At 34.3% G+C, this 20,853-nt stretch overlaps 3 protein-coding genes across 3 annotated transcripts; all 3 read right to left on the reverse strand.

The window, feature by feature from the left end:
* Positions 1 to 457: 457 nt before the first annotated feature.
* On the reverse strand, positions 458 to 5,486 carry LOC149736027 (inactive ubiquitin carboxyl-terminal hydrolase MINDY-4B-like). The gene is made up of 11 exons (XM_089878414.1): positions 5,244 to 5,486; positions 5,146 to 5,182; positions 4,830 to 4,940; positions 4,469 to 4,588; positions 4,062 to 4,168; positions 3,633 to 3,810; positions 3,132 to 3,197; positions 2,652 to 2,786; positions 2,276 to 2,449; positions 1,724 to 1,904; positions 458 to 1,225 (listed from the first exon to the last, which is right to left on the reverse strand). The coding sequence occupies exons 1-11, from the start codon at positions 5,315 to 5,317 to the stop codon at positions 1,065 to 1,067; spliced, it is 1,344 nt and encodes a 447-aa protein (XP_089734540.1). The 5' UTR covers positions 5,318 to 5,486; the 3' UTR covers positions 458 to 1,064.
* A 1,138-nt stretch (positions 5,487 to 6,624) lies between these two features.
* LOC149736028 (chondroitin sulfate synthase 3-like) lies at positions 6,625 to 16,711 on the reverse strand. The gene is made up of 16 exons (XM_089878403.1): positions 16,492 to 16,711; positions 15,729 to 15,817; positions 15,268 to 15,421; positions 14,638 to 14,748; positions 13,972 to 14,154; positions 13,278 to 13,504; positions 12,772 to 12,923; positions 12,384 to 12,494; positions 11,868 to 12,033; positions 11,279 to 11,386; positions 10,732 to 10,875; positions 10,042 to 10,193; positions 9,472 to 9,580; positions 9,049 to 9,138; positions 8,267 to 8,388; positions 6,625 to 7,837 (listed from the first exon to the last, which is right to left on the reverse strand). The coding sequence occupies exons 1-16, from the start codon at positions 16,679 to 16,681 to the stop codon at positions 7,654 to 7,656; spliced, it is 2,292 nt and encodes a 763-aa protein (XP_089734529.1). The 5' UTR covers positions 16,682 to 16,711; the 3' UTR covers positions 6,625 to 7,653.
* An 832-nt stretch (positions 16,712 to 17,543) lies between these two features.
* Positions 17,544 to 20,757, reverse strand: LOC149736029 (uncharacterized). Its single transcript, XM_089878404.1, has 4 exons — positions 19,729 to 20,757; positions 19,095 to 19,516; positions 18,655 to 18,897; positions 17,544 to 18,406 (listed from the first exon to the last, which is right to left on the reverse strand). Exons 1-4 carry the CDS (start codon positions 20,403 to 20,405, stop codon positions 17,853 to 17,855), a joined length of 1,896 nt encoding a protein of 631 aa, XP_089734530.1. The 5' UTR covers positions 20,406 to 20,757; the 3' UTR covers positions 17,544 to 17,852.
* Positions 20,758 to 20,853: the final 96 nt, after the last annotated feature.

Below are 20,853 nucleotides of genomic sequence, written 5' to 3' on the forward strand. Positions count from 1 at the left end.
TCTTCCTGCGGGCGCACTATCTATGAAGGTAATTACCGTGGTATCACATATATGCATCAGGTTACACATACGTGTTAGCCACAATACACACATAAGGCTCAAGCGAACTTAAATATGCCACTACATAGTTCAAATCCTAACCTACATAAAACAAACAGGTAGAATTTTCCGTATATAAACTAATGTACGTACATAGGTTACGGTACTTTCTGGTGCATAACACTCTGGGTATAAAAGTGCTTATATACGGACTTAGGTAAAAGTAATAAGACAAACCAAATAGATTAAAACCAATCTCTTTGGGACAAACTAAATGCATACACTAACTTAACTACGGTACAACTGGCAATGCGACACAAGGAAACTGAGTAACGTGGCAATGGAGCAAAAGTGTGAGGAATGTAGGAATGTAGAATACAAAACGGTGCGCGTGCTGCGTAAATCAAAGGCGAAGAAATGCATTAAAGGTGGTGTATTCGCTTCACGTTGTTGCCCCGTCAGCGGGAGGATAAATATGCACAACGTTAATTCATTTGTAAATATTAAAAACATGGACCATCTTACTTCAACCTAGATATAAAAAGATATCAAAACCAAGGGCCACCTTAACCACACATATAAAACACTACCGAAAACATAGTGATCAACAAAAGCATGAAAACATGGAAAATCTTGCTCCAACCCACAAAATCAATGAGATATTGAAAAAAATACCATCCTATCCCAACTAAAACCTAAAAAAGCATATTTAAAATGGTGATCAATAAAAGAATGGAAACAGGACAACATCATACCCTAGAAAAAGATTTTGAAAACAAGAACCATCTTACCCCAACCAAAACGTAAAATAAAGTATATAGTTCCATGGGGTAAGATGGGACACCTTTAGCACATAATATCCAAATATGCTGATCGTGTTTTAAACATGTAACAATGGTCTATAGGAGTCGTAAGAATGCGGTTTTATTATTCTTTGAATGTTCTTTGTTTACTACCAAATAGGACGAGAAAATAGAAGGATAAGGTGTCCCATCTCTCCCCCCTACTATATTAAAAAACATTGATCAATAAAAGGGCGTTTCTCCGTTCCAGTCAATATTGGATTCGGGCCACTTTGTATGAAGGCATTGTTCCAGAGAAGGTTGTTTCTTCTCAATTTCTTCATCGTCATCCCAGATCGATATCTGTCGGTCAAGATCAATTGAATCAACTCTCGTGCGCGTGTCTGTTGGAATAGTTTCATTTTAGTTACGAAAGTAAAATTTTCGAATAATATAATACATGAATTTTTGTTTGATTTATCTCTCCCAATATGAAAGTGACAATAAAGTTAATTTAAACAACGAGAGAAGGTAATTAGCAGTAAAACACATGTATGTTGCATTTTGGTTTAGAATGTAAATTTTAATTTTGGTTAGTATGATGAGGTGACCTGAAATTTTTTTTTTCATTTCGAATATGAAAGTGAAGATAAAATTTATTAATACAAAGAAGAGAAGGGAATTAGATGCAAAACTAAATATATAAAAAACTACTAAGAAAAAGCGTGATCTCAATTATTTAAAAAATAACATGATTAATATTACTATATTATATTTTGAATTTTTAATTACTGTAAAAAAAGGTCAAAAAGATGAATCATAAACAAAAAACCTAATAATAAAATATGCTAGCAAAAAAAACAACAAAACGAAAGTATTTTTTAACAAAACAATCTGTATACCTATAGTAATAGTGGCCTCAGCCTGTTGAGTGAAATGTCCGTTGTAATAATGAAGGCAGAAATACCGTTCAGTTTTCCAATCTGTAACTAGGTCTCTTGCTGTACAGAATAAAACACCATACGAACCATTTACTTGAGTCACCCATATAGGAAGCAAAGGAGTCTTGTACATGCTACCAACCTATGTGAAAGTGTAGGGTGCTTAGTTCAGTTTAAAATGCAATCCGTATTTTATGGTCGAGATCGTTTGGTGCTTAGTTTAAATATTTATTGTGAATGATTGAATGTAAATTATTTAGCGTCAGATGGCGGAGCAACGACAGGAGTTATAACACAGGTGTTCTGTTTCATACACACCCTGCCCGCTTGCCAGTTACCAAGTATGTTACTTGTTTAACCTTGCATGGCGGGGCAACGACAGTCATTATAACATGGGTGTTCTGCTTCATACACCTTGTGCCCGCTTACCAAATTATCACATATGTAACTTAGTGGGTATTTGTTAAGACCCATATAGAATAAAAGATACCACTTTAACAACAATCACAAAACCTGCGTTCTTTTCTTCTCTGGTTCATTTTTATTGAAAAATAGAAATCCCATTTCACTTCTGCATCTTAAACCTGCAAGAGGGCGATCAAGAGCCTTCCCTTTAGAATCTGTCCTTACAACACCATTGTGGATAAATGGGGAACCTTGTCCAGTTAACAGAAGGTTGATTAGACTCTGTAAATACAAAGAGATTTGGGGGGTTTGAAATGATGTGTTGGGCAAGACACTTAACATATTGCTTTAACCCAGTGGTCACTAATGGGTTGCAACACCCTGGGCGTTTGGGAAATGAGCCAACTGTCATGTAAATTACACTGTATTGGAGCAATGTGAAGATAAATATGTTACATTCATTTAATCAAACAAAGCTTATAACCTGTGTGCTTCTAGCGTTATCTGTAAGAAGCGAAGTTTGCTTTCGACCAAAATCCTTCAACAAAATATCGATAGTTCGAGACAAGACAACGCTGTAAAGAAGAAGAATTCCACCTGGGCTTTTTCTGCTACTGAACTGAAATAACAATAAAAATATAAATTAATTGCAAATGTAGAAACCAAAATAGATGAATTATGTAAAACGTTCTGACTGTACATTGAGATTCAATCATGTTTTTCAGTTTCCTTTTTAAAATATTTATTTTGTCATATTCAATTGATTATATTGTGCCATAATGTACACCATTACATTTCCTATCTAACTGTTAAGTTAATGATTCTATTCTGTGAGGCCCTTGAGGACGTACAATTTGGGCCAGATTTGAGCTATTACCCCAACACCCTTGTGTGTCTGAAAGTGTTGTGCTCGCGATAGAAAAAAATGAAAAGAATAAGTTAATGCTGCCTACACTGTACTTACATAATGAACATTTCTCCGAATAAACTTCTTAGTTTCGTTCTTAGAGTTTATTGTGTATATCCAAAGCTGGGAAAAGAAAGTGAGTCAAAAAAATCACAACATGGCTGCCAAGTATATTTAACTACCAGCCCCTTGGTTGGAGTAATATGACTGGGCAGAGAACCAAAACTATTTTTTTCTGACAACAGGCTTTAGTTTTAACCCAAAATATATGATAATGTAAACAATAATGTGGTTTGTATAAATTGTATTATAATTGAACTATTTATCCTCCTGTGATGCGGCAATGACAGTCATTACACAGGTGTTCTGTTTTATACACTTACCAGCTGTCACAGATGTAACTTTTTAAGTATTTTTTAAAAGAGAGGCTTTTGTTTCGTTAGACACACTTATATAATTCAAACGGTTGCTGTAACCCTTACAGAATCCCAGGATAGGCTTGCATAAAATATAAATAGATGTCAATACAAGTATATATACATAAAGTAACAGAACCACCTTCTCAGTAAAGCCATCAGCAATAAATGAACCTTTTGTTTCAAAACAAGGATCGCTGCCCATCAGAGTTACTGTGACTTGTCCTTTGTCGGACCTTGTTGTGGCTGCTTTCCATAAAACATCCGTGATTGCTTCAACGAGTGCGCACTCTTGTTCATAACTAGAGGGCGTTGGAGAGCTATTGTATAGAAAAAATATAAAATAATAGTTCAGTGGTGTGAAGTGTTATTTTTACAAAAGTTGTATTTTTTAAAGTAAGTCAGCTCAAAATAGGATGCAAATAATAAATAATAATAGATTAGTATTTATTTTCTTCTATTTGGGTAAAGTCCTTGTTCAGGGACCTAGGATTTACCCTATTACCGATACAATTATTATGTAATTGGGATTAAAGTGATCATATAGACATTGATACGTCATCATACTCACGATTTTCCAAAATATGAAGCAGCTGAATCATTGTTTTGATCAGATGTGAATAACAAATGCTTCATGATATAGGCTTGCATACATAGCGTGAGTGCTCGGGGTCCTGGCTGTCAATCAAACAAGAAATGACAATCCAGTTAAATATACTTTATTCAATGAATAATTTGTTGAGGGTAATACCACTGGTGTCTTATTTAGTTTATATGCACGTTTCTTGGTGAATTTGTTATTTATGGCTGACATTTAGACAGCCTATGCAATTGCTGTTAAGTGTCTTGCCCAAAGACATACACCCTACAATGGTAGCAGCATCAAGCCTTGAATCCAGTATCCTTCTGGCTATTACACCAGCACTCTTATCTATGTTTTACAATACCAGCATTACAGTAATACAATCCAATACCAACCATAGTTGCATCCATAGCATATGGAATCGCAGACTTTGGTTCACGGAATGCAAAGTAAAATTTCCTCCAATCAGAAGTGAAAGATTGAGATGAAAATCCGATGGTTACGACACGTAGCGCCTGTGGAGTAATTAGTGGATATTATAGTGGTTGGAGATTGAATGTCGCTTATTTATCCTCATGTAGCGGAGAAAAGACAGTCGTTATAACACGAATGTTCTGTTTTGTACACCCCGTGCCTGCTTACAAGTGACCACATATGTAAGCTTGTAGGCAATTATTTTTCGGGAACTTATTTTAAGGTATGACTCATAACCAATCAAGCACTAAGTTCAATTATCAAGTGCATATTTAACTTCACCTTTGCAAGGGGAAGGTCAATTGGACAACCATGGTTTTTTGTCTGTGTTTTGGGACCATGTTTTGGAACTATGAATTCACTTTTGGGAACACTTTTTTTCACTTCTTTGGCCTAAATAAAAAAGATATATAAAATTTTTACATAAAATAACTGATACTAGTTGAAATAATACAAAGACCAAAGTTTAGGAATATTTTCTACGTTTTGGCCTAAAATATTAAAAAATGTCTGAATAGGTAGCATAGGGTATATATTTAAACTGTTTTGTGATTTAACTAACAAACAATATAAGGGTTTTATGACATCATAATCATACCTTTGTTGTAACTTGAGTTTGAAATGGGAGTTGTAACCTGTCAATGTCAATAAGATGATTAAGATTAATTCAATTGACAAACAAATGTTACAACTTACCCATAATCCAAAGCATTTGCAAGCTTAACAAGGTTGCTGTTCTTTGTTTTCGAAGTGATGTCTCTGCTGTCCATTTTACTTAGTTATAAACCTCACACATAATTCATTTACATTGCCTACAATACATATAAGAAATGCTCTGTTATATTGTTTAACTCGTTGTGCTTTAACTTTTATGCAAAACTTTCCAAAACAAAATTTCTCTTCGCTTTGTTGTGGTAATTAATCTAACCTCTGACTGTATTTAAACAGATATATAAAAATTATGTTATGTGATATGTAATAGACATGCAATTTATTGAGCTAATTTTCGTCTGCACTGCCGTCAACATAAGCAATACTTTCCAAAACAAACAGAAATTTCTTCTCTTTGCTGTTGTAATTAATCTGATCCTTGTTACTGTATTTAAACAGATATATAAAAATTATGTTATGAGTCTCACAGTTGTGCAACTTATTGTTATAGTTTCCTTCTGCAATGTCACTAACACATACTGTCTCATGTTTCACTAACTTCATTTTTTCTTATAGCAAACCTGTAAATAAAATTTTTGCAGGTTTAACTATTTATTTCTAAAATACTTTCTGTAAACACTCTGATGTTTTACCAAGTTTGATCTGACTTTAACTTGAGCTAACTAAATAACAAGAGTTTTGCAACTTCTAGGTTTTACGTATTTCTTTCTACAATGCTTTCCAAACACTATCTCATGTTTTACCAAGTTTGATCTGACTTTAACTTGTAGCAAACTTGGTATGGACATGTTTCAATGAACCCAGCCTTAGTACATTCCAATACAAACACACCATGTTTGTGTAAGACATTGGTTCCATTTAAACAGAACATACATTGTCCTATTCCATTCACGTGGAATATGATAGGCTACAAAAAGCTGAAAGAAATCAGTATTTGGTTTCAAAAATCAAACACAGATTTTCTATGTGTAGCAAACCAGCATCCTACTCTATGAGTGAGGTCTTGGGGCAAAGCATGCCAATGGGTATGGACACTATTGCATTTTTGCCTTTAAGCGGAAAAAATGGAAACTTTCCATTTTTGTTGCAAATCGAGAAATTTATATAAAATTTTGCCGAAAAGGCATTACAAAATTTTGATATTAAAAAATCGAAAAATTTGGGTAAAACCACAGTTTGCTAATTACCCCAATATTAACAACGCCCAATATTAAAGCTTATAGTCAAATGTGGTAAATTGTAACTGCAATATTTGTTTGACGTCTAATTAAAAAGAATTTACAGGCTGAATACCAGGTTATCTAAAGTGACATTTTAGTATAGCCACATTTTTTGGCACTGTACTCCATTTTGAGCAATATTTTGTGTATGTTTATCCATAAACTATGACATAGTAACAAATATCTGATCTTATGAATTCATTTTAATACAAAATACAAGAATATAAACCACTGAAGAGATACAGCCAGTATAGTAACTTAAAAATACAAAATACAGTACGTCTTGTATATGAGTAAAATAGTAAACGAATGTTAAAAAATGTTTACACGATAATTAGTACAGCTGAGGGCTACTTTGTTTTAAATATTTTTTTGAAAAAGCGCCAAATATTAAAAATACAACTGTATATATTTCTCAGAAGTCCAATAACTTTGAATATTTTATACAGCTGCCAAAATGTTGCGCATTTCCAGTGAAAACTATCAAAAATATCGTTAGATGAAAGTTTAGAACTAAATTGCAAAAATTAACAAAGAAAAAGTTACTGCACCGTAAATAATAATGGTTTCACTACCAAGGCAAGGAGATATTATTTACAAAACAATCAAGAATATGACATCATAATAGGCCAATATTTTGTAATAAATGAAATGATTGAAATAATAACAAAAAGTGATTAATAATATTTTGAACAATTAACTTCTAATCTAATTAATACTAGTAATTAAAAAACCCTATTACCAATTTGATTAAAACTTAAATTATTTCATTAATTAATTACTATAATAGAAAATAATTAGAACTGATAAATAGCAAACGTTCTAAAATATTTTTTGTAATAAATAATAATGCTAAACTTGTAGCAAAATATATTTATCATTATACAGAAAACATAAAGCAGATTCATAAACCAGAAGTTTTGTCTCTTGTAACATTGTTGTTCTTAATTTAGTTTATGACCTATACTGCCCAAGTTAGACCAAACACCCATATTTTACAATTTTATAAAGTTCATATACATAAGAATAAGTAACATAATATTTATTAAAACTTTTGCATTCTACATGGGGAAGGTCCTGCAGTGTAACACGCTATGGGAAATGGATTTATGCCAAAATTGGCATTAATTAATTAATAATAAGAAGTATAAAGTTCATATATATATATAAATAAAAATAGACTACATAATAATTACTTCAACTTAAACCTATTCCTAATTAATTGCACTTGAAGCGAGATTAAGATTTTTATTCATCTCTTCACAATTCCGTTGTTCGTCCACCGATAGCTGTTCGTCTCTGCATTCTCTCTCATGCCACCCGATGGACAAAGCGTGCTCAGGTGCTCGAAACACATCAAGACCGGTCGATAACGCACGCTCATATAAATCGGCTCCACTGTGAAACATTGATGGAACTAACATTAATCTTTGTCAATTCTATTATATATGGGTGAGGTGTAACAGTGTGACACACCATGGAAACTGGGGTTCATGCCAAAGCCTATTGCTATTAAGCAGACACCAAGGTTGGTACAGCAGATTTAAGTAGATTTAGTGACCACTGGGCTGAAGCATTGTCCATTATTGCTTTCTCCAAGGTTATTACAATACTATATAACTCTATATAGTATGCCAGGGGTATATACTTTACATAATTACCATACAAGCCAGAGTTGGCCTATTACCACAACACCCAGGGTGCTACAACAGATTTAGTGGCCACTTACGCTACTATATGACTCCACGTAGTAAAGTAACCCATGGGTATTTAATCTATATAAATACCATACAACTCAATCTACACATAAGTAACACCCCTTCTTACCTGGCAAAGTTCTGTCCCTCACAAGCTCTCATTATATCTTGTTTATATCCACAAAACAACCCGTAATCAAACGACCTCCAAAAACCACTGGATCTTGATATTCCTTCATCACCATTATCTAACTGCATGGTGGAGGGAAAACGTTAAACAAATTACAATTGGACACCCGTGTTATACTATAGTTGTGCGCCATAGGGGCTAAATAAGTTTCATTCATTCATTCATCCATTTATTCTACAGAAAGGGCATTATCTAACTATATATTGTGCGAAAAAGGTTAGAAGTAATGGGTAAAATTAGACACCAAATTATAATGACTATCGTTGAGCTGACGTATTAGAATAAATAAGTTAATTTCAATAATTCTTTTATATTCGTACAGAAAATTTGCGAATGCTATCATGGTCAAAAATGTTTTAATGAATGTAAATTTTTATGTCTTGCCCAAACACACATACAATACCAATGGTAGAAGTTTGAGAACCAAATTCTTAGGGCAAAAGGCAAATACTCTATATGTGTATGGTTGACACTACTGTTGATTAGGTGGCTTGGTTAAAAAACAGTTAGATGAAACAAAAATGACATAAATTAGGAACCCTCCCTCGTGTTTTAAACAATTAACAACAGTCTTTGGGAGTCTTGAAGATACGGTTTTATAATTCTTTAAATGTTCTTTCTTTACTACTAAATCGGGCGAGAAAATAGAATGAAAAGGTGTCCCATCTTCCACACCCTACTATATTTATAATTGGTCCAATAACATATGTTCGAGCACTCACCGGCAAAACTCGCTGGAACGGAACTGGGAACGAAAGTCGTTCACCTGGAACTGTGTTCAGTCGGGCGTGGTGAAGATATTCGGGAGACATCTGTAATGTTATTTCTATGTTATACATCTGTAGTGATATTTCTATGTTAGACATCTGTAATAATGTTTATTCCATGTTAGATAAACATAAACTTAGAAAAAGGAAAATTCTTATACTGTAGTGGAAGTAAAGAATATTCCTAACCCTTTTTTTTTATTTTTAGCTCTATGAGCATATCCAGTCTTTCTTAAATGCATCTACAGATTATAAACTTGTTAAACTTTTTTATCATGGTATGCATGTCACACTAGAAGATCTGAAATGTTCTAAGCTAATGAGAATTTTTGAATAAATCTTCATTTAAAATCACAACTATTTGCACCAAGTACTCACCAACATAAACAAGTCAGTTGAGCATAGCAAAGTATCGGCAGGTAAAGCTTTCACAGCCATCCATGTTCCTCCTATGCTGGAGAATGGACGATCCCCTGCGTTTATCCATCTGTTGGAGGGAGAACTTTAGTTTTATTTGAGAAATAATTACTTTAATTAAAGCTGGTCCGATTTAGGGCTGCAAAACCGTTTTGTTTTATGTGGGTGAGACCCTACACTACAGAGTGGCACGCTTTTTGGAGCTGGAATTTAGGCCAGAGTTGGGACATTGGCACATTGGCCCAACATTGTATATGCACATTCTATTCTATATGGGTGAGGTCCTACAGTGTGGCATACCATGGGACTTGGGATTTAGGCCAGAGTTGGGACATTGGCCCAACATTGTATATGCACATTCCACTCTATATGGGTGAGGTCCTACAGTGCAAGATACCATGCCTTGAGATTTAAGCAACAATTTGCCCATTTTCAATTGTTTATATACAAAAGATTAAGTTATATTATCCAGTATTATTCGCGGTAACAGTTCGCACATCCAAGCCTACATGAAACTCCCACAAATCTCACCTAAGTGACAAAGCTGGATACTTTTGCTTATACAAGTTAAGCTGAGTTAGAGTATCTGAGTTTTTCTCATCAAATGAACCATTTCCACTACCAGGGGTGTACAAGACAACTAGTAACGCAACGTTCTGTGCTCGGTCAATTGACATACAAGCCTGTGGGAGAGGTGGGTTGATTTAATATAAAAAACAACATTGAGTCTGAATGTATCTGTAGGGATATTATTGCAATGGGCATATCTTTATGTAAAGTTTATCATACTCGATTCCACTAAAGCAGTATATTGCCCAATTATCACAACACATACAAGTACTAAACTAGTATGTACCCCCAATGGGGCAGTTTATAAACACTCAATAATAGAGAATCTATTCCATAAGGGTGAGTCTTCAGTGAGGCACACCTGAGACCTGGGATGTAGGTCTATTACCCCAACACCCAGGGTGTGACCATCTAGACCCCACTGAGGCAGTTTATAGACACTCAATAATAGAGAGTGTATTCTATAAGGGTGAGTCTTCAGTGAGGCACATCTGAGACCTGGGATGTAGGTATATTACCCCAACACCCAAGGTGCTACCATCTAGACCCCACTGAGGCAGTTTGTAAATTATCAATTCCATAAGGCCAAGGTTTCAAGATATATACATCCACACCATAGTTATAGAATATATTATTACATTGCAGCTTCACCTGTTCAAACATCTGCATGAAATCTTTAAAGTAAGGTGAACCTTCTAACAGTGGAAGAACAAAGTTGACTTTAACATTAGGTGAGGTGTGGCTTCGTATCGTAGTCATCCTGCCATAAGGTTGGTCCAAGCATACAGTGGCTACCTGTAGATGCATATGGGTGGTTGGTGTATGGTGAATAACAGGCAGTGGCGCAGCCAGGGGGATTTTAGGGGTCGTGAACCCCCCCCTTTTAAACCCCCAAAAAATATTTTTTTTAAATTAAAAAAAAATTTTTTGATTAAAATTCCCCCTTATTTTTTTTTCTGGCTGCCCCACTGATTACAAGGGTCATGAATGAGCTATGGCCTATGAAGATACATTTTATTCTATATGAGGAACAATTATGGACCATGAATTTAGGTCAAGAGTCTGCAAATTACTATGAAGGTATGTTAAAAAACTTTAATGTATCATAAATCTAAAACAATAATTAAACAATTTACCACTATTAGCCTAAATCATCATATCATGACCTAATATGACCAAGTATACCACAACAACCCACCTCATCCTTGCCACTTAAAACATCCACCATATATTGGTAACCAACACCAGGTACAACACGACGAAATATATCGCCAGCTTTCACTTCTCGTGCGTCACCAAGTTTCTCCTGTTTGCATAAAGATTGTGTGAATGAAGACATGCATAGTTTGCCACATTGTTAACGCTTACTTGCACAAATTATTCTCTTTAAATAGTTTTATTTGGCAGGGTTCAATTTTGAAATATACTGTGTTTCAATATTAAATTATAAGCAAACGATTTTTATCCAAACTGGCTGTAAATCAGGAAATTGCTCACTTATTGTTATAGGTAGCTCTAATTGTTTTTAAGGTATTTTTGTATGCCCTGTGTTATACCCATGTTAGGCACATATGGAAACAAACAATAACACAGAACTGAAAATGAAATAAATCACAACCCCCACAACTTGAAATGACTAATGACTGATGATATAGTTAGAATTACAACTTTGTGAAAACAAATCTGAATTGTTGATTGTGACGTATACTGAAAAATGCCGAGCAGAAAGTCCTCGTCACTGTATGTTTATGCAGACAAATCATAAAAAAAGAAAATGAAACACCCACCTTGTAATGAGTCATGGCGGCCACCTTCACTTTATCCATAGATATTTTATCAGATTTTGATAATTCGCGTTTCGGTTCTGCTTCACTGACTACCAGTATCTCATCAGGGGTTTTCCCGTTTCCGTGTTCAACTCGCTCCCATGTGATCACGTCGCCATGACGATATCTGGTTGTGAGGTAACATTAATGGGTATTATGACAGGTTTTGCTGATATATTGTTGCCCACCAGCCACAAGGCATAATGTAATATAAAAACTGCTTTGGTGTGGGAACATTATTTTATTATACCAGCGTTTAGGTCCAACAGCGTGGGACGCCATCAGCCCTTAATTAGGCAACAGTTGGCCCATTACTGCACATTATAACTTGACTGTGTACATCAGGTGTTTGAGTACACCATACAAGTGATTGACAAATCCCAAAATTTTAATCCCATATCGATGTACAATTTACAACAAAAGAAATGTGATATAATATCCACGTATATAAACATACATAATATATTATGTTCTTACTTGTTTTCATTCCCATTCCTCCCCAGGATAAGTCGATCATCTGACATTCCACCTTCTTGTACAAGAACTCGGTCCATGGTTTGTATTATGTTGTGCAGATATTCATTCGATCTATGATGTCATAAACAACATTGTTCAACTTAAATAGGAAAAATGTGTTAACAGTTTATAAAGGTATAACCTTTAGTGAGTGCACAGATGCCTGTACTAAAGCTTGGTAATATAAAAAAACAACCCATTTTTTCCCTATTCTATTTCAAGTGGGTAAGATCGTACAGCGTGACCTGGGATTTAGACCAGAGTTGGTCCATTACCCCTGACAACCAGGGTGCTACTATTCATACCTGCTTTACAAAAAAAAGTTACACCGTTAGTAATGTCACAATACCTGATTGTTTCGTTCAATTGTTGTGAAAGGAAGAAATGATGGAGTTTAAACATTGTGACATCATCTAATACAGGGTGAACAGTGATGCTGTCATCATATGGGTGGGAGGTGGAGTAAGGATCAGGTGTGATGGGGGATTTATAGAAGATGTCCTGAATTAAAATAGGAGGGTAATTGATTAATTGCATGAACAAAGAATTTTCTTTATTTTTCCTCTTTTTTTTATTTTTTTTTTAAACTTTTCTTATCATTTTTTAAAAATTTTCTTCTGTATGGTTGTAACAGAGATATGAGAACGTTTTTATGTAAAAGCCCATGTAACTTCAAGTAAACATGGTACAAAAAAAGTTAAAATCTTTTGTATAAGTAGATACCTTGTTAGCATAAGTGCATGGGGTGTTTATTTTATTTTTTTGTATGATTGTAAAAAAAATAAGGGAAGTTTTGATGTGAAACTATCAAACGCTTTGAAATAAAAAAGGTAAAACTTCCATATAATTAGTTACCTTGTCAGTATAAGTACATGAGGTGTTTAGAAACCTCTTCACGCATCTTGCTAGCTGTAATCCAGGTGGTACAGTGTTTGATCCATAGTCACGCTGGCATGAAGGCAATCGTGGGCACAACAATTGAAGTGCTTGTCGTGATAATACGAACCCAGGACCACTGCTACAATACGATGAAGGCTCATTAATGAAATGTTTAAAACGGTCCTTTGTGTCTTCCTTGTGGCCTGGAAGGAGAAAAAGTATACATTTCAGTTTTTAGCGGTATTTTAAAATTGCATTTTGATATTCAATTACATATGGTAGCGTTGGAGACTTAGAGTAGTTTGTCTTTTTAAAGGCCCATCATATGGGGTGTCATAATAGGGCTTCTTTCAAGTATTTGGTCTTTAAAACAGATGAATATGCTAACTTTTAAAACAGGTTAACACAGTTAAACAGGTTGACACATGACCTGTAGTGGCTAATTAAAATAATAAAACAGTAGGTTCACAAGAAAACCGGTAAAAAACCTAGCAAATGATTTCTTCAATCCTAAGTAAAACATCCCATTATTATGTTACATGTCTTATCAATCCACATATTTCTATGCTAACTTTTAGATATATTATGCTTACATTTAAAACAGAAAACTGACACAGTTTATGGTTTGTAATGTCTAATTAAAACATTAAAACAACACGATACATCTTACCAATCCACAGCACACTTGAGTCGTCCAATCTTTTAGTGAAGTTAAGTAGTTTATCCAAACTAACATATGTGTTCCCACCCACCACAAAGAAATGATGATAAGCATCAATATGTTGGCTACATATGTCCTCCAATGTTTGGTAGATCATTGAAATTGTTCCTTCTTGGAGATTTTGAAGACTGACTGTAAAAAAAGGAAGTTTACCACATAAAAATTCTACTATATTTATTTATAATATAGTAAATTTTTTAGTTGTTAAATTTTAACGTGAAAAATCTACATAAATTAAAAATATATAAGTTTAGAGTATCTATATGTCTGCTTATTCATTTAACAGTCAAATTGAAACTGCATTTTCAAGGAGCCGAAGAATGGAGCAGACCAATTATTTTAGCTTTATATATTAGTAAGATGGGGGAAGATGGGACACCCTCAGCACATAATAACCAAATATCCAGATCGTGCTTAATATCCAGAAACAATTAACAACAGTCTGTGGGAATCATAAGGATGCAGTTTTATAATTCTTTGACTGTGTTTTGTTTACTATCAAATGGGACAAAAAGTAGAATGAAAAGGTGTCCCATTTCCCCCATCCTACTATACCTTGTCCTTATTAAGACAATCTTAAAATAATAATACACCTACTAATACTTGGCCACTTACATTGGTTATGAACATCCGAAAGATAATAAATATTTGCTTTCTTTGTCTTTGTGATGTCAACACCCATCGGGGTGTATATTGTGATGTCACCATCACCATTCTCCATCCAATCTGCCATAGAAACATTTGTTTACATCATAATAACAGTTATGACATCATAATAACATAACAACATCATAATAACTATTATGATGTAACTGAACTTGTTTAACAGTTTTTACTTTCAACATCATAATACATAAACAAAAACTATAAAGTGACTTTCTAAAAATCTGCACAAGTCATTAGAGCAAGGGTTCTTAAACTTTGGTTGTTACATTGATAAGCAGAAACACGTTTGACGAAATCAAACACATTTGTTCATAGGCACCAAACCTGGGGTGGCAGGGTGGGCAAGATTTATCTGCATTGCATCAATCAGTAAACTTAAACATTACAACTAAAGTCAGACTTATTCCTCAACAATGTTTGTTTAACTATCACTGCCTTCCCTGTGTCTTTAAAAATTGGTACCTATACACTGCATAGATCTGAACACTGCCTCTCATACAAGGATAAATAGGTAACAATTAAACTTCTTTTTTTCACATAAGGATAGTATGAGATATTTATTCGAGTATAGTAACTCACCTTTTGCCCATGTTTTCAATATAAGTTCAATGTTAGGAGTATTGACCACCGATGGGTTGATTACTCCGACAAAAACTTTCTTCTTCAGTTTTAATTCTTGAAGAAGAAAACCAGGAATATGAACAGGCGTCAAATTCACTTCCCATGCTGGGTTCTGGGTGGAAGTATAATTGTATTTTTATGAAACTTGTTTTATTTAGCCTAGATTTTAACCACATATGCTTTTTACATTTTGTTATAGTAATGGGAGACGTAGTAGAACTATAATATAGGCATATAGATGCAATTTCTTTTAAATATATATATAATATAAATATTAACTAATGAGAAAACTCTGGCCTAAATCCGATCTCTTATGGCGTTCTACACATAGATGCACAAACTTCTGATGTTTAAATATTAGAAGGAAAAAATTCGCATACAGTCTAAACTTCCATTCTTTGGAATCATAATCTACATACCTCCACTTCAACAGGCTCAGGTTCAAGATCAATAGGAATAGTTGAGTTGATGCTGGAAGGAACTACATTGCCTTCCCATGGTTGGACTTCTAGTAATTAATGCAACTTATTTATTCTTCATGTTTATTATTGGCTTGGTAGGGTTAGTAGTAGGACAATGTTCGGATGTTTACAAAAATCCATGAATAAATGTAACTTATTTATCCTTTATCTTTATTATTGGGTCCTGGGGTTAGTGGGAAAAGTACAATGTTTAGATGTTAACAAAGATATAGTACCAAATCAGTGTAACTTACTAACCTATTTATTTATCCTTATGTTTATTATGGGGTCCTGGGGTTGGTACAATGTTTATATGTACACAAAGATATAAAAACAAACAAAGTAACTTATTTATCCCTCAGTAGTGTTAAACACTATGAGGCCCATAACACAATCTAGTACGGGTTGGTAGGGTTAGAGGTGTTTATATGTACCCAGAAATACTATAACACATTATCATAATGCATACAGTCCTAATCTATGAGTTTTGTAATTTGTAAAGTAAGTGTTAAGTACAACTACCACTTTAGTTATAATCACTCAGGATTAAAACTATAGTTTTAAATTAACTGGTTTTATGTTTTAAACTACCTGTTATTTGCAAACATGAATGTTCTGTATATTATTTTTATATAAAAGTAATACAAAAAGTACACAAACAAAAAACATTACCTTGACAATACAAATAAGTTAAACATAAAATTCATTTAAACTAAGTTACCAGGGTGATATCCATGATCATTGTACTTTATCTCTTTAGGCAACACAGGTGCGACGCTACTTTTCCATAAACTCTTCAGTATAGCAGGTGTGGCAAAACCAATGAAAAGGATAATTGAGATAAATATTCCACATGCAATGCCAGCACAGAAAGGGACAAACTGTTTCTTAGGTTGTTTGCCACCTGCCATGTTCTAACTTCTGTATTGAAATAAATAAATAAAGGTAAACAATAAATGAAATATATATACTTACATGAATAAAGTTAAATAATAACATGAAAATAGCACAGTAAGGTAAAATAAGCTCATGTTCCACAGTAAGGTAAAATAAGCTCATGTTCAATTATATTAGTGAATCTTTAATTATATTAGTGAAACTATTATACCACTCTTTATAACTTCTGTATGAAATGAAACAGAAATAAAGTTACATAATTGCTAAATTACAAATTACACTGTTAGGTTAATCATAGTGGTTAAAATCAACAAGATATCTTTTTAAAAAGGTGTAACTTCTTTATTGAATGAAACAAGAATAAAGTAACATAATTACATAATACATTACACAGTAAGGTATAGTGCAAAAACTTAAAAAAAGTGGTAGTCTTATTATAATCATAGTTGTTATTATGCTTAAAAGCTTACAAAATAACTTTCCGACATCAAAATTTAACAGTTAACTATATTTTAGATATCTACCTACACCTAATACCTTTCTACACTAGCCACGACAGCAATTACTATGTGTTATGGAATAATTTGACGTATTAGCCAACACATCACAACACTAATCGAGACAGTAATACTCGGTAGCCTCACCTGGCGGTTACAATTATCGTACTCACTCATCCTCAAGTTGGCGCCAACACTGCGTTTATGACTAGGCGAATTGGGGAGTATTTATATAAATGTTTTTTGGGGCCTTGGATAAAGGTACCCAAAGAGATACCTACACAATTAATCGTTATAATATAAGAGGTCACTTAACATGTTACCCAAAGTCTTTAAAATTGATCCTAAATCTACAAGACGAGAACTAACAATTAACTCATTTAATTAAATTCTGAATGTATTTGTATAATTGCACCGACATCAGATTAAATAGTATAATAGGAAAGATATACAAAAATAAAGGATTTTACACTGTCATATACACAGCACTGATTTAACTTGCCAACATAATTAAAACTCATATGTACAGTACAAGTCTAAGTACATAAAATGAATATAACATATTAAGCTGAATTATACAATATGCATATTGTTTATCAATCCAAACATTTCAAGGTATAACTTTCAGCAATAACACAAAATAATACATAATTTTTCAATAAAATTTGATTACATCATATGTACTTAATTAAGTGTCGAAGTTGGGTAGATTTTTCAGCTCAAGGTCAAGAATCATTTGGCCAAAAGCTTTGCCCTGTGGGTCTGTGCGTAAAGATGCTACACCACCTCCACCAAGTGAATTAGTGAGGACAAAGTTGAACCCATTAATACCAGGTAGTTCATATCTTTTAACTGGCATCTCTTCAAAATCAACGAATAAATGTTTAAAGTATTGGAAAACAACTTCGGCTGTTAGATGCTTGCGAAGGTAAGGCACGTAAGATGGGTGCCGTGCTATTACTCCAATGTTAGCGCTGTTTCCTTTATCGCCACTCCTTGTGTAAGCAAGGTCCTCCAGGATAAATGAGCAATCTCCAGATGGGACATCTTCATCATGGACTTCTGATGATCTTTGCTCCACCACATCATTAGGAACATCATGATCAACTTGGACATTTGGACTCCCAGATTTAGACACTGTTGCGGGAACGAGGGACTTTGGATGGAGGAAAGAGAAAAGTTTCAACACAGGGCTTGCTTTTGGACGACCCCCTACGATGCCTGTTAAACCAGGTGCCATACCTGCAGAAACATTAAAAAAATTAACTGGTAAGTGATATTTTACAGATGCTGGCTTGGAAAACAAGGAATATTATTAGAGTAAATAAATGAATAAAACTATAGATAAAGATCTGTTGGTAGAAGAAACAAATTTCCCCTAAAGGCAGTTTTAGATTTATATAAATGATCTTTAAAAATTGCATTCAACTTTAAAAGTGAGAAATATTTTAATTAACTTCTCTTTATTCTTGCTACATTTACCATCATACCTGTTCCAGCTGCTGCTAATTCTTGAGCAAATACACCCAGAGCCTTTTTATCATCATGTTCTACAGCTATCCACATAACTGTTTCTCTGGGACCTTCCCCATCCACCCCATACTTGCGAGCATTATCCCCATACAAGCTTTCACTACCGATAGCTTGTAGATGGACTCGCTTGAAATCTTTTAAGCCGAGAACTTTGAAAATGCAGCGGATTCGCTTTAAGATGCTGTCGGCTGTACGGTGAGCTGAAACACGAAACAATTTCTAAGAAGCAGTAATTATATCTATGTTAAAATTTGTTACGAAAGTAATTTTTTTGGGTGAGGTTATTTTTTAAAGACCTGAGATTTATTACCTAACTAACACCCAAGTTGTAATGTAATTAGTGCAGTCACAGGCCATCTATTACTTTCTATTGATATCAATCAACACTCAGTATTACCTTTAGCAATTGCACGCTTTCCTCCAACACTGAACACTGCAGTGCATCGAAAACCATCCAAATACGTCGCACACACTTTGAACGAATCTGTAGGTTGGTAACCTTTTGCACCATTCACTAAAACCCGATCTTTTGCTTGTTGTTCCATTTTCACATTCCGAAAATCACACACAACGTCTGGTAAAATATAAGCAGCTGGGTCTCCTATCTCATACACCAGTTGTTCAGCAGCTGTGTAAGGTGTGACCATTCCTCCTGTGTTATCAGGTTTGGTGAGAACAAATGCTCCATCTTCATAGCACTCAGCCACAGGAAACCCAATGTCATCCCAGTCCCCAACTGATTCCCAATCTGTGAATATTCCACCAGTAGATTGAGCTCCACACTCCAAGAGATGGCCAGCTAAGCTTCCAGCTGCTAACCTGTAAAGTAAGTTACTTTTTAATAGAACATCCGTGTTATAACGACTGCCAGGCGAGAATAGGAGAGTTGCATTCATAGCTAGTGGAAAAGTGAGACTTACTCGGCTGTAACTCTACTGTATGACTGTCTAAGGCTCTAATGGTAACAAGTTAGTGAACAAAACTATCATATATATAATGATATAGTAAAGTAATTAAGTGAACTCACTAACTTGTCATAATCATCAACCTTCCAACCAAATGAATGCATTAGAGGTGCAAGCACAAGAGCACTATCAACACATCTTCCTGTCACAACAACTTCTGCTCCAAGATCAAGTGCACGAAGGATGGGGATTGCTCCGAAATAGGCGTTCATGCTCATCACAGTGTTCGGGAGCAATTTTTTACTTCCCATTTCTTTGATATTTCCGGATTTTAATAGATCTTTAAGCTGAGGCATCATGTCATCTCCTTGTACAACAGCTACATCCAGAGTTGTCCCAGATTTTTCAGCAGCAGCTTTCAGAGCTTCAGCGCAAGCAAGAGGGTTTGTACCCCCAGCATTGCTTACTACACGTACCCCTTTATCTTTTATGCTTTTAATTTGCGGCCCAATTGATGTAGACACAAAATCAGGAGCATAACCCAACTCTGGGTACTTCCTTTTTGCAGCGGTAAGAAGTGACATTGTAATCTCAGATAAATAGTCAGAAACAAGAAAATCAATTTTGCCATTTTGTACGAGCTGGGCTGTAGAAGTGGTGGTATCACCCCAAAACCCAGACGAACAGCCAATCCTTACATGCTTTGGTGTATTAGATGATTTGTTGCGTTGTGTGGACACACATGGTGCTTGATTTATCTTTAATATAGCTGTAATACTTCGCTTTCGAACATACGAAAGCATGATTTCCTCTACAAACGTTTGCTAAACCACTAAATGGAGCATATAAAAGTTAAAATGTGCGTACATTGATGCCTATATATCAAGTTAAGTGTATGCAAAACTTTAAGTAGTGTAGTATGTATGTGTGCGTATGGAGAATAAATATTTAGTTATAATAATCTGCAGTTATTTTGTAACGCTTGTAAATGGTTAACGTTTCTCTCCGTTCGATCGTACCCGTTTAGAAAACGGATGAATAAGAAACGAACATATTGCTAAAATTGTATTTGCCAATAGTGCTGCAAGGTTATTATATAAATTAAATGAAGATAATAACTCAAGCTTATAACTTGTATTATTTTGTGATTACTTTTATTGTTTTATTGAAAAGTATTTAAAAAACTAACATGGTAATCATACTTTACTTTAAATCTAGAGAATATTGCTTCATTTAGTATTTATTTTTGAC

This window comes from Ciona robusta, chromosome 5, assembly GCF_009617815.1.
Source record: "Ciona robusta chromosome 5, ASM961781v2".
Classification (NCBI taxonomy): Eukaryota; Metazoa; Chordata; class Ascidiacea; order Phlebobranchia; family Cionidae; genus Ciona; species Ciona robusta.